General features: G+C 41.3%; 1 protein-coding gene across 5 annotated transcripts in view; it reads left to right on the forward strand.

The window, feature by feature from the left end:
• Positions 1 to 14,983, forward strand: part of dlg3 (discs, large homolog 3 (Drosophila)) — an 80,892-nt gene that overhangs the window by 2,944 nt on the left and 62,965 nt on the right. For 2 of the 5 annotated variants that reach the window (XM_085789544.1, XM_085789542.1), the window contains exons 3-4: positions 5,341 to 5,426; positions 10,816 to 10,938. In XM_085789544.1, the coding sequence (XP_085645670.1) occupies positions 5,341 to 5,426; positions 10,816 to 10,938 (209 nt within the window). The remainder of the gene's footprint in view (positions 1 to 5,340; positions 5,427 to 10,815; positions 10,939 to 14,983) is intronic. The other 3 variants (XM_085789546.1, XM_085789540.1, XM_085789545.1) reach the window with 2 other exon arrangements.

Raw genomic sequence — 14,983 nt, forward strand, 5'->3', positions numbered from 1 at the left:
CTCTCTCCTCATTGGATAAAAACTGTAGGATACGATAAATGTTTTCTCCTCGGCTCAGAGCAGAGCAGAGTGACTGACAGACCCGTGTTTCGGTCCAAACACTCTATGTAAGTGATTGCTGTCGGAAGATATAACTATTTAAGACTTATATTAACACAAATATATCACTTACTTCTGCTTTAAGTTTGGGTGTTTTTTTTTCATGATCATGATCATCAATGTGGCAATTACCTTTAATCAGGTTTGTGATCACCGCTCGGCTGTGAACTCTGATGTTACTGAACCAGTTAACCGTTCTTATCAGCCATCTCTGGGAAATTGTATGATTTGCAACTGCCTGAACTCTCCATTTCCTTTAACTCCTAATAGCCACAAAGTGGTTAATTCGAGCATGTGCTGTCCTCAAAGGGCCACACATTGTAGGCTGTGTTAATAAAGGACACTTCAGTAGGACAGATGGTTGTAATCACAGTCTTGAATCCCATCCTTCAGGTTGAAGGGTCTTCCTCTCATTGCGCTCCGAACCAAGAACATTAGAAAGTATTGTTATTGTTTCCCTCATACTAAACAGCCAGTCACTCCACTAACTGGATTCAGAGTGAAATATCTCAACTGGCACAACATTTTCTAAATATATTCACGGTCCTTAGAGGATGAGCACTATTGATCATCTTGGTTATCACCTGACTTTCCCTTTTACACCTTCCACAGGTTGAATAACTGACCCTTGATGCTCTTACATTTCATGTAGCTTCATCACAAGATCAAAATGTTCATTCATCCAATACTTTGTCGTTGTTTTTTATGGTCATATACCTGCAGAAACAAATTACATTCCCATCAGCCATAGGGATGCTTTGTATTGTAAAACAATCAGCAGATGTTAGTATGACAGCATGCTAAACTCAGATGATGGAAACATGATAAAACATTACACAGACCTGTCAGCATGTCGCTGTGCTGATGTTAGTATTTAACTCAAAGCACTGCTGTGCCTGAGTACAAGCTCACAGAGCTGCTGCCATGGCTGTAGACTCTCAGCCTTTATAAACCAGACTTGCTGACTCTTTGAATTAGTCAGCTAAAAAGCAACTGTTTAACAAAGAAGTATCTTTATATAACATCTTTATGCTCACAATTTGAACTAGTTTAATCAGCATTTTCACCTTGACCAAGGACTCATTCTCAGCGTGATTAAAAATTAAACTTGCTAAAACGTCCTTGAGCAGTGCTCTGGTGTCCTTCCAGCTTTGAGGGGACTTAAACTTCTGTCTGTCTCTGAAGGAGCCAAGCCATAAAAACACTCAGGCATCATCCATATCTTACAGTAATAGCACTATTTTGGATTATGTTCAGACAGCTATTTATCAGACATTTGCAGTAAGTTAGTATACAGAGCACATGAATTATTTGTATTTGTATTTGGTATTTGTGTAATAATTTGATGCTAGGCATACTTTTAATCTAGTAACTATTACTAAAGCAATCTACTTTGTTATTTGTTTAAGTGAGGGAGACTCGGAGAGGATTATCTTTCCAAATCAGGATTCCAAACATTCCTCACAAAGAATGTTCAATCAGGTTCGAGCCAGAAGCGAACAGGAAAATAAAGTGCTGTGGGCTGCTACGCCAAGCCGATTTCTCCACTCTCCTGGCTTTATGGTTCATCTAAAGAGCATATGAGGGTAGAAGTAGAAGAAGAAGAAGAAGAGGAAGGAGGAGGAGGCCTGTGGTTGGTGCTGGTCAGGTGTGGGGCCAATGAGGCTTCACCCTCTGTTCAACATGTGGTTCTCATCAGAAAAGGCAGTGTGGAGGAGCGTGTGCTTCACAAGACAAATAGGAATACAGTGCAGTATCAACATTACTCATCCTCTTATCCTGCCCTGTTTTGTTTGCCTTGTGCGCTTGGTGCCATGTGAACTGGTTCTGTTGTGTCGCTGTTGTGGTGGTGGGCCGTTAAGTGGAGAGCTTCACGAGCAGGGATGGATGAGCGTGTTTAAAAAAAAATAAAATAAAAATTGGTGATCAGGTGAGAAGCTTTGTGATTGAAAAACTGCTGTTTAAACGATTTTGGAGACGCTGATCTGCCAACATCACAGTACAGTGTTTGTCTGTGGGGGATCTCTCTGACTTTGATGCACTGTGGGAAGTAAAGAGGTGTTTGATGCAGTGTGGGAAGGTTCTGCACTGGCAACTTGATTGGATGTCTGCATGGTTGCACAGTCACGAACAAAGGTTGCCTTAACTGTGCATCCACCCTTTTGTTCCAGTGTACAAATATGCAGTGGGGAGGGTGTGTGGATGGGGGGGGCATGGTGGGGTGCGTGCTCACAGGGAGCTGGGTCACACATACAGACAAACACATGTTAAATTACAGAGGACCATAAATGCCTGGGGAATATTTTATTGAGGCAGTGACAAGGGGGGTGAATTGTTTGCCCTGCCTTGAAATTGTGGGCTATTTTTCCCTGAATGTGTTATTGTAGTGAGCTGTGGGTTGCTCATCACCATGTAAAGAACCAGAGGCACCACATTTGTTTTTCTATATGATTCACCCAGGCGGGCAATACAAAGATGACTCCAGTCCAATTGAATAGAGGAGGCCTATAACACACACAAACAAGCTGATCCGTGCATGCATGCAGGGTCTTTGTAGGATAGGGAGAAGGTGCAGGAAAACCCCCTATGACTGTGACAAAAAGGCTCAGTGCTCTGACCAGTCAGTCCCAAAATAGTCCCAGCATCAAAAAGAGATCTGGGAGTAAAGTCCTGTGAAAGAGACTTTGGGCTTGGAATATGTATTTTGTTTCATGGCCAGGAATTTATGTGGTCGGCTGCGAGGTTTGGAACAGTTCAGAAAATCTTTTTGGAAAGTCACAGATGTAAAAAAAAAAAAGCAAAAAAAAAAAAAAAAAATCTCTGTACTTTGTGTTACTGTGAATCCTGATATTAGAACACATTAAGACCTGATCGAGCACTTTTCTCTGTCTTGTTACTTCAGCCAGAAATAGATGAACGATGTAATTAGAAGTGTTGGTTGTGTGAAAGCAAGCCAGGTGTCTGAGATGCAGCTGAAGAGCAGATCCTGCACGACTCAACAGACACAACAACTTCAAGTTTATTTGACGCTGAAATAATCAGTATCTTTATATGAACAATAGGCCAAATTACTTAAAAGACATGAAAGTTGTCACCCACTACTATATAGGTTTTTATTGCCTTCAGCTTATTATTTTGGTTTTACAGTCATCAACTTTCCTGTCTCAAAAACCCTGTTCCCAGCTTCAGTGGCTGGACGAGCACTATTATCTGCCCAACACCAAATGACAAAGTTAGTGACCAGCCGGTGATCTATCGGTGATGAATTGATCAGCTTGAAAACCAGATATTTTCCCAAACGAGAGTGACAATAAGAGCAAACTGTTCTTTGTATTTTCAAAAAGTCAGGACACTCTTGGTTTTTGCGATGAAAATTGAAATTTAGACTGCATAAACTATATTTTATTTCTTATCTGGTGTGACAGCAATAATTTTAAAATATAAACAAAACACTAAGTTTGTATTCATAACCGGTTTTCACCAGAGAATTGACATGAATGGTAAATTAACTACAACTGTATGCAGCCCTTTTCTAGTCTAGCAAACTACACTGTTTATGGTTTGATTATGTACACAGTGGATATTTTATAAGCAGAATAATTTATAATGTTAGCTGGGCAGGTTGGATGTGTGTGTCTGTATGTATATAAGAGTTTGTGTAAGTGAGGATGCTCTTTAGTCAGCTGGGCAACAAACTCCTCTGCCCACACATGGCTCCACTCCTCCGTATTCAGACACAGTGATGAGTCACATGCTCCATTCTTACACTTTTGTTCTCCTGGTGCTTTGTTGGGACGTATTGACTCTTATCTCTCTGTCTCACACACATATACACGCAGAGAAGAACTTTCTTTGTGTCTCTGTTTCAACAAAAGATTCACATTGTTAATAGAGAAAAAACTAAACATGTTCAAAATGTATCAGCTTTCCCTAGATGTGGCACCGTCTCGCCCTGACATTGAACTTTTGGGAAGTTGATGAACTCTCCACCAACCCCCTTTATGCCAACAGTGCAGTAACCAGTCCCAGTGTGTGTGTGTGTGTGTGTGACATCAGCAAAATTGTCCCAGTGCATTCTCGTCAAATGGCTGCCACTCAATAGGTGACCACAGGACATGGGTGTGTAATGAGCCAAGAGGTGATGAGTAGAGACGAGAGGAGAGCAGAGGAGCTCAATCTGAAAAGAAGAGGAAAACTTTAAACGGAGGGAGGAGGAGCGGAGGAACATGTTGAGATGTCAATACTAATTGTGTTACTCCCATGGTGCTTTGTGGTAGCTACTTGAGAAAGACTGGCATACGTTCGAGTACCCCTGCACTTAGGGTCAACTCGTACACACTGTAGGGGATATGTTAAGATATTAGGTTAGTTCATCAGTCAGTTGATCACTGTGTGAAATGAAATGTAGACATTGGGTTTTCAATCATTAACTTTTCAAGACTATGATCGGTTCATATTTTCACTTTGTCCACTACTTATGCTTGTTAGGCTAATGCTATTCCCATGTTAGCGTTGTCATTGTTAGTATGCTACTGCTAAAACTACAGATGTGTATTAAAGTTACATTACTTGAAGTTTGAAATATCATCATACATGACTTTCATGTAAAAGTTCAAGGAATAATTTTTATGAAATCAAACTTTATTTCTCCTGGGCTTCAGTCAAAAATAAGTGACAGGTTATGAATTTCCCACTATTCAACTAGGGGGCAGTGTGTACATTTATTCAACTCCCCATAAAATGGAGCTTCAATGCAAAGAGACTGGAAGTAAAATTGGGTCTGTGATGATGTTGAAGTAAAAGAATCAAAAAGTGCTGTGTGTGTATGTGTGTTTGTGCAATGCATGTTGTTCAAGTTGTAGGAAATATCATAATGTGGGCCTCTAAGAAGGCGACTTGATGATTTACATGGTCGGTACCTGAGTCATATAGTTCAGCGGCGAGATAAGAGGAGCACTTGCAAATGTGGAGGCACAGCTTCCATGTAAACAGACGACTCCCACCCCCACGTTTGCACCCGCTGCACCTCAGAGGAAAACAGACATCTCCCAGTGTGTCCATGATTGATTAGCAGTTTCTAGCACACACAACCAAAGCAGTGCACTTTAGGGGAAGTTATGAACAAGATATAATGATTACGCAGTTGAGAAAAGCCGCTTACATCTAATGTTTGTTGTGATCCAAATGAAGAAGAAGAAGAAGAAAAAAAAGCTCATTATTGTTTTTGTTTTTTTCTCACAGATATTCAAGAGTGTTACGAGGTGACCTTGCAACACAACACAGAACAAACTGTTGTGAAAGACGACAGCAGGCAAGATGCGTGGGAGGTAATTTTCCTGCTTCACATTATAGATTAAAGAGGAAAAATACAAAATGTTTACAGTATCTGGTGTCACACACGTGCTGCTGTGTGCTTCCTGGCTGCTGCGCATGAGGTTGCTCGGCAGCCAACACGCGGTGCAGCACCTCTACCTGTGTGTCCCTCGCACTCCCACGTGGATAAAATGTTATCATGAGTCATGTGGGCTGTGACTTCAACCTGGCAAGCCGAGTGTCAAGCGGAGAGAAAGTTGGAGGGAGGGAGCACATGGGTAGAAGGAGAAGAGGAAATTAGACGGAGTCAAAAGACCGCTGATTAGCATTTGCTCATCAGTCGGCTGCTCTCATGGAGTCAGCCAATCTTTTCATTATCACAAGTGTTTGCTGTCACATGGATATTTAGAATATTTTTTGTGTATAGGAAACATTCAAGCTGATAGAACTGATTTTTATGTAGATGTAAACCTGATACAGATACATTTTAGGCTACAGCAGGTGAAATATTCATATCAATCCATAGACTGCGGTTCAACATGCATTTCTGTTTGTCTGTAGGTCCATGTCACTCATCTCCTAAAAGAAACTTGCGGTTCATATTGCATTGCTTGTGTGATTTAATGCTGCCACAAAACTTCCCCTCAGCTCTGCCGAATTGTTAATGAAATTGATCTTTGGCTGACTTCTATAGCACATAAACTGAATCATCTTTGGCCTGATTTTATAGCAGAGAAAAGCACATGTGCTCAGTGTGTGTGTGTGTGTGTGTGTGTGTGTGTAATTGTTTGTCTGTGCAGTGACGTGTGGAGCTCATGGGACACAAATTCACTGTAAAAAAAAAACCCTGAAACAAAACAAAAACGTGATTTCAATCACTGAGCACAGAGTTTAAAACATCTCTTTCCTAAAATTGAATTAAAGGCACAGTGGTGAGTTTGGATCTCTTTGAAGCATCAAACTGAATTCTTCCGCTGAAACATGAGTCTAATTTCATTAAATTATCTTTGCCTGCAAGATGCCTCAATGGCCGTTATTCCACAACATAAAAAAAGCAACAGGACATTTTCCATAGCTTACTGGTACATTTGTTATCCAAAGGAGAACAATCATAATCTGACTGTAATACACTCAATAAAACTGAGTGACCTTATTGCTATGATATTAGCAGCTCTTTCCAAATATTATCTAGCACCTCACGAATGCGGATGAGAATTTAAAGCCTCGCTCCGTCATAAAGGGATACTTCACCCAAAATCGATAATTCACCATTTCTACTCACTGTCATGCCAAGGAAGGCACGAGTCATCAAAACGCTTTTGGAGTTCCAGGGGGGGTCCGGCTGGCAACGGATTTTCATATAATGATGGCAGATTGTGCTCACTTTTGAATCATCCAAAAGACACACTATGAAACATCCAAATACCTCCATACTGCTCGTCTGTACTGACCCAAGTGTCCTGAAGCCGCAACATGAAAAAGTAGTTTGGAAAAAAATAATGTGATCTCTGTTTTTAGCCTTGTTGTGGCTCTGTTGGTGTTTGTGTGCATGCGTGATATTTGCTGCGAGATGTTCGTTCGTCGTTGTAAACCATTGGATGTACGATCGTGACACGGAAGAACATCTCGCAGCAAATCTCGTGCATGTGCACAAACATCAACAGAGCCACTGGGAGCTACTACTACAACAAGGCTAAAAACAGAGATCAAATAATTTTTTTCCTACAACTTTTTCATGACGCGGCTTCAGGACACTTGGGTCAGTACGGACGAGCAGTATGGAGGTATTTGGATGTTTCATAGTGTGTGTTTTGGACGATTCAAAAGTGAACTCTATCTGTCGCCGTTATATGAAAACCCGTTGCCAGCCGGACGCCCCCCTGGAACTTCAAAAGCGTTTTGATGACTCCGAAAGTTCTCCAAACCCTTCCTTGGCATGACGGTGAGCAGAAAATTGGTGAATTATCGATTTTGGGTGAAGTATCCCTTTAATGCGTCACAATAGCTCTCGAGGGACATTGAGCATTACTGATCAAAAAAGTGGACAAGTGCAGCAGAAGCATTTTTACATTTCTACAGTCTTGCATTCTACAGTTTGTCTGTTTTGTCGTATTTATACAAAGGTGGTAGTGAAATTCAATCCTCACATGTGATAAAAAAAAAAAAAGTTTAATCCAACATTATTCCTTCATGCTTAACAGCTCCCCCCTCCAGTCAATCACTTAATGGCAATATGTTTTTGAAAATTCATGTGCTAAGTCTGAACTGGATTATGTACGGTCAGCTGAACAGGGCAACTGCAATAAACTTGTCATTGACTGGACGGTATTAAAAGGAAGCTTTAGTGCAGAGGAGAAGAGAGGTGTTGCTCAGTTAGTCGCTGCTTGTTAACATGAATAACTTATTTTAAACAAACAGGATTCTCACCTATTTGCAACATTGTTTAAATTACATATAGTTGACATCCTGTACAAGATTTTCTGATTATGAAAAGTTAAAGAAAATAAATGAGAGTATCTATAAGATATACAGTATGACCATGTTCCACGGGCTAATTTGACTTCCTATTAATTATGATGTTATTTAAAGCAGATATCAGTGGCACGGCCGTTTCGGCTAATGCTGTGTTCAAGGCAGGCTTTTGAAACCGTAAGTTACAGCTTCAAGTCACAACTACGACTTGGTAGCGTTCCAGGTAACCCGTAGCTCGTGTTTTTACCGTCCTGTTGTCTGTGAAAGTTCCCTATAACGGCCACTCGTAACTTCCGACCCGTGAACTCGTACCAGATCGAACTGGTATGACTTCACAGGAAGGAAAAACACAAAGTACGAGTTTCCTTGAACGCACCATGAGTTAGCAGCCCCCGCCCTTGTCAGGCATCAATTGGTCCTCGTGCTACGTCACCACATTCACGCGCATCCCTTGGCTGCACACACAGCCCTTCATGCCGTTCTCTCCCCTCATTGGATAACACTTGTATCCCACAAGGAAAATTTTCTCCTCGGGTTACAGCAGAGCAGAGTGACGGAGAGACTCGTGTTTAGGCTGAAATACTTCATGTAAGTGATTGCTGACGGAAAATAGGACTATTTAGGACTTATATTAACAAAAACATTCCACTGATATCTGCTTTAACACCAAACATAAAAGTAGATACTTTTTTTTGTTTTAATTTTTCAGTTATCCAGTTATCTATTAACTGTACTACTATTTGAACTGTTTATCTTTTTCCATTAGCTTCCTGTTTATTATTTTTAGCCTTATATTTAAACATCTAAATACAATACATTTACTTTAATCCATCAATTATTTATTTAAGATTCACAATCTTTCAACTTATCCATTGCCAACCACAAAAGTCGCTCCCAAGAAAGTCAGTAAAAGACTACATGAATCAAATGTGTTCATACTGTGACCCTCCCACAGAAGAGAAACTAAACCACAAACTTTAACTGTGGCTTGAACTTTACTCTGCCGTCCTGTGATACACCCTGTCTAACTTATAATTCAGTGCAGCGTGGCCCCTGATCCTTCGCCCATCCTCTCCTCGGTGCATCCCAGCTGCTTGGGGAGCACGGGCACAGTGAGAGAAAGAGGCAGAGAGGGAGAGGGAGAGGGAGAGAGACGGTGATGGAAGGATGCAGCAGCCATAGTGGGAAGTTAGAGAGAGGGAGAGGGAGAGAGAGGGAGAGAGCAGCTTAATGGACACCAAGTGAGGTGCTCATCAGTATTCCAGCCATGCTGTCACCTGAGTGGAGGATGGGAGGGAAACTAAATGAGTCTGCACATTCCCTGATTTGGTGCAGAGTAGCAGGTGAGAGTGGAGAATAGCTCCTGTGAAAAAGAAGTGAAAGAAGACAGGAAGCTGAATTCATAATTAGTGGAAGTATTTTGTGTATGAATTGCAAGAATATTTTTGTGTGTCGTATGTTTGATTGATGTTATTGTGTCATGTGTAATAACTTGGAGTAATGGCCAACAAGACATTGAAACACTTAAAATTACTAATTGATGGAGTCATTTTAAGTATTTATGCAAAATATTCTATCTGTGTAAATGAAGCCATAAAAAAAGAGACTCACTTAGCTTCTTTGAAAGTCCTATATCTAATCTACACCAGGTCAAAAATAACACTGTGGGAATACTGCAAACTTAGTAGTGTGATTTTAAGCTCCTCCTGTTGTTTGCCAGGTACAGTTGGCTGGATGCTCTGTGTCGTACGTGTGTTTGTGCAAACACAAGGACAGCTTTCATTTCCAGTTGGAGCTCACAGCTGAGAGAGAGGAGGCACTGCTTGTTTGGAAAATCACTGGGCCTTTTTTGCAGACACACTTTTGGCATCTTTGTACCAAGCGATAGGCTGCTCTGAAGGCTGCCCTCTGCTGTCAGTTAACGGCGCGTGTGGTCTAATCTGTGGCAATGATCTCACTGAATTTTGGTTTATTGTAGACTCTGTGTGTCCATGTCTGTGTCACTGCTCCCAGGTGTAAAGCTTAATGTCACTCTCATTTATTTGTATTTCATTTGTCTTGTTAGACAAAAATATGAGTTGGAGCTATTTTAGTATTGTCACAAGTGTTCCCACAACAAATAGCAGTGTTGTGATTAATGGCCGAGTTCCAGTGGTGCAAATTCAACTGTTAGATACTTACTCTTTTTTACTGTAAAAGTAGCTTTTCTTTTTTTTTAAGGCTGTTTACAACACTTTAAAGCAAAAGTTCTATCAAAAGTCACTCAGAAGACAGAAGATTGATCTCATTTCTTTGTGTTAAATATGAAACACTAGATCAGCAGCGGGTTAGCTTAGCATCATTTAGCATAAGACTCTTTCAATCAAGACCCTGAGTAAAATCACAAATTATGATTTAGCCAATTCATTTTTTGTACTTTTTAAACAAACAAGATATTACATCACCTTCAAGGTGAGCTAGCAGGTGGGTTTATTTAAGACAGAGCTAGGCTAGCTGTTTTCTATTAATGCTAAGCTAAGCTTGAATTATTAATTCTCACTAACAATAAGAGTAGGCCTACTCCTACTCTCCACCAACCACCACCAAGCATCTTATTTTGCACTTATTGTTAAGCACTTTCAATCCTTAAAGACTCTTGTATCCATCTGGGTGAAAACAAATTCTGTTTGCTGCAAGACAAAAATATATTTTAACCTGTTTCTGTAGTTTTGACTCTAGCTGTGTGAGAAATATTGATTTTCTCAGCTTAATTCTGGGCAAGAAATCACAAGGAAAGAGCATACTTCCCAAAGTATTTATTTGAAAAATGTTGGCAATGATTGCTATCTTTGGTATCCACAAGCATGTCCTGATCATTGCTGGAGGATTATCTTTTAAAAATCTGATTTGATTTCATTCATGTCTGATAATTGACCTGTCTGTGTCCTGCAGGACGAGGAGGACGAGGAGGAGGAGGAGGGTGTGTCCCGGGTGCGAGTGACCAGCAGGAGGAGCCCTCACAAAGTGGAGCGAGTTTCTGGCTTGGTGACTCGCTCCCATGTCGACGTGCCAAAGGTGAGTAAAGCAAAGCAGGAAAAAAAAAGAAAAAGAAAAGAGGCAATTTTCCCAGGGGTCTCTTGAACACAGCTTCTCCCCCAGTGAATCTGTTGAGACATCAAAAAGGGCAGCTGCTGCTAAGAGAAGCAGACACTAATGAAGCTGATGATGTGATGATTACACATTCTCCATGGAGAGTGCTCTGGCATCACGAAACATTTGTTACTGTTCATAAAGGTTGATGACCTTTGGAACATTATGTTAATGATGAGACATGACTGCTAAATCATAAAGTAGACCAGGAAGTCCAAGAATTATTTCCTAAGGATTTGTTTGACCAGTTTGAACTAATAAAAAAAAAAACACTTTAATCTGGACCCCCAAAAGACTGCATTATTGAACATTTTAATTCTTTACATATATACATTTTGCTTCAGTTTCAATGGTAATCAGCAGTGATTATTCTCACACAGATTGTATATAGTTAATAGTATTTATTCATAGGCCTACTCTGGCAGTAATTATGTGACACAGCTTTTCTTCAGTTGTTTTGTTGTCAGTCTCTTCAACTACAGCTGTACTGAAGTAGTTTATGCGTTTTCCCATGTCGAGGAGCTCCCTGTTGCAATGAGACGATGTCAAAGATTTAAAGGAATAAGTCGCCATTTTGTGAAATGAGCTGCATTTTGCTGAGCGTTCACTGTAGCTTAGCATAAAGACTGCAAACAGAGGTAAAGAGCTACCATGGCTCTGTCCATACCTCCCAGTGTGTCAACCAATATGTCATTGTTGTGGTCAACCTGCTGCAGCCGCCTGCGCGTGAGCAACTACAGCACAGTCCCTCACAGTTCATGATAGAGACGTTTCTCGTAGGCTTCCCATGTTTCTCAGTATTGTTGTGTTCACATGCCTTCCCCCATTACAACACGGCCAGTGGCACATGGCAGCACAGTGGCCGCAGGCGTTGGCTTTTCAGCTGAGCCCAGAACTAGTGCAGTGAGCGGAGGGAGGTGGAGGAGGGTGGAGGCTTGAGGATCTGAGGGGGGGGGCTTGGAAGGGGTGAAAGAGAGGGAGATGCAGGCTGTAAGCTCCTAGATTCAATGTGTTTGTATGATAATGTCTGTAAAGAATATGGTGACAGTACAGGTTGACTCTGGTGTGGATAATATGGAGCTGTGTGTGTGTGACTCCCTCCATCACATGGAGGAGGGAGGTGAGGGAGCTGAGGAGGCGCAGGGAATCGGGAAGGAAGGAGGGAGTGCGTGTGTATGGGGTGGGGGGGTGGGGAGGGGTAGAAGGAAAAGAAAAAGATGTAGTGGGGGAGGCTGGAGAAAGAGAAAGAGAGAGGGAGAGGGAGAGAAAGAGAGAGAGAGAGAGCAAGGCGGCTGAGAGGCGAGGGCCGGTGCAGTGCAGAGCTGGAACGGACACCCAGAGCTCAGCCATCCTCGGGTTGCCATGGAAACCACATTCCTCCCCCGCCTGCATCCCTACAGACTGCTCTGACTCTCTATCTATCGCTCTCCTCGCCTCTCTGTTTTTCATCCTGTCTTTTTCATTCCTCTTTTAATTCGCATCTTTGTTTTTTTCCCCCTCCTTCTTCCTCTTCTTCTTCTTCTCTCTCTTCTCTCTCTCTTTCTCTCTCTCTCTCTGCTCCGTTTTTTACACCATACACGCACTGAGCAATTCATGATCGTGCACACTCAGCAAGCACGATGATTCTACATGCATTGCTCTCCGTGGCAAGGTGAATGGGTAATTACACACACAGGGTTTATTTTGCATTCCCATGCACTCATGGACGCATAAGCACTTTGTTGTTTTCTCCACATCTCTCTATTTTCTTCTCTCTATTTTTACTCCCCCTTCTGTTCAGCACCATGCTTCAGTAATGCCCCCTCTAGTCATCGCATTTCTGCCCACACACAGGGCACCTTAGCTCGGTTTCTCCTCAGTTATGGCGTCTGTCGTGGACCTAACAGCACCTTCATTATATTTTATCAACTTGCTTTCACCTTCTTGTCAGTTTCTACCTCATCGCCCGACCTCCTATACTTCCACCCCTTTTCAGAGCACTCCTCCTTTTTTTTGACTCTCCTTTTGTGCACGTACAAAATCCATGCTTAGCCGTGCAGCTCTGATACAATCTCTCCCTCTTTTCCCTCCATCCCTTCTTTCATTTTCCTCCATGTGTATGTTTCCGTCTCTCATTATTCCATCAGTTGGAGGTTGTGTACGTGGTGTGTGTGGTGGAGCAGCTGTTTCCTGCCGCTGAGGCCTCTTAATAGGAGTCTTATAGCGGCGCAGCCTTTTTGTTTTCTGCATTTGCATCCCTTCGATGTTGCTCCTTGGCAGGTTACTTTGTCTTTCAGCACAAAACTGATGAGTATCTCTCATTTCTCTTGGTCTGACTGGCTTTCTGTCTTGCAGTCTCTGTTCCTTTCCCATGCCCCCCCCCCCTCTCTCTCTCTGCACACTTCACAAAGCTATGATTCATTAAGCAGTGGCAGCACCAAGTGTAAAGGTTCTCCCATATTCTGCAATTTATTCCCTGCAAATACCTGATGTTTGTGGAAGAAGCATGAGTGTACTGCTATGATGTAATGACGCCTGAGAGAGACTTATAAGACTTGCTTTCTCACCCCCTCTTACAGTTAGTTAAGGCTACAGTAGAGCAGCTTAGTATGTGTTGATATGGAGCTGCCTCTTTAAGACCGCCTCACTGCCGACTCTCCTTTTATGGCGCTGCATCCGGTCAGGTGACGAAGGAGTAGTCACATAGCTGCTCTGAGAAATGCCTAGAAATGACTGAAAAGCTCAATACATGGTCTGTGCAGTGGATGGGGGGTTGTAATGCTCATTACGATAGCATGTGTGTATGTGTGTGTGTGTGTATGAGAGAGAGTGTGTTTGTTACAGGGTGTCCAGGTGGGTTTATGTAATAAGGGCTGTGCAGGCTAATGCTGAGCTTATAGTGTTGGGGGGAAGCTGCAAGGTGGGATGTGGAGAAGCATCTCTGTTCCAAAGTGCAGGATAATTTCCTCATTTATGCCATAAATCACAGGTCCTTCTTTTTCATTTGTCAACTGAAGGTCAGAGGTCACCGCTTTCATTTCACAAGATAAATCACCTAATGCTGTTGATCCACATCGTTTTAGCCCAGGCTCTTTAATTGGGCACAGTGTTTATCAAGGACTGCACACACACACATAAACACAAACACTGATATATATATATTTGTGTGTATGTGAATATATACTATATATATATATACAGCTCTGGAAAAAATTAAGAGACCACTTCAAAATGATCAGTTTCTTTGGTTTTACTATTCATAGGTATGTGTTTGAGTAAAATGAACACTTTTGTTTCATTCTATAACCTACTGACAAAATTTCTCCCAAGTTGGAAATAAAAATATTGTCATTTAGAGCATTTATTTGCAGAAAATGGGAGATGGCAAATAACAAAAACATTCTGGTGTTTTCAGACCTTGTATAATGCAAAGAAAACAAGTTCATATTCATTTTAAAACAACACAACACTACGTTTAGAAATCAAAATTGGTGGAATAATCCCAATTTTTAATCGCAGCAGTGTTTTTATTTATTTATTTATAATCTTTCTTCCTCATTAAATACGATTTGGTTCAGGTGATCAGCTAAGTAGAGTGAGGTGTGCTTGTGTTGGAGTTCAATAGACACTGGAATCGATGGCTGCCATACATGTAGAGAAGCTGATTTATTAAGAACATTTCAGAGCTATATATACTATATATGTGGGTGTGTGTTAGGTGAATGTTGTTATTTTTTCCAATAAGGTTGCCATGATTACTCTGGTTTACTAAAACCAAAGTTGTTGTTATTGTATTTTCCTCAAACAGCTATTTAACTTGGTCAGAGTCAGAGTGTAATTACTCTCTAACACTTCAATCATACCCTGCTGTGCAGTGTTGCTTCACTGTTTGTTACAATAAATTGTTTAAATATTTATGACAAAAAAGGTTTTTCACCTCACATGGAAAATCTTTTCTGTTGATGGGTCTTCCTTTTAAAAAAAAAAATTG

Source organism: Trachurus japonicus, chromosome 10, assembly GCF_045865225.1.
Source record: "Trachurus japonicus isolate A0001 chromosome 10, Traja_1.0".
Classification (NCBI taxonomy): Eukaryota; Metazoa; Chordata; class Actinopteri; order Carangiformes; family Carangidae; genus Trachurus; species Trachurus japonicus.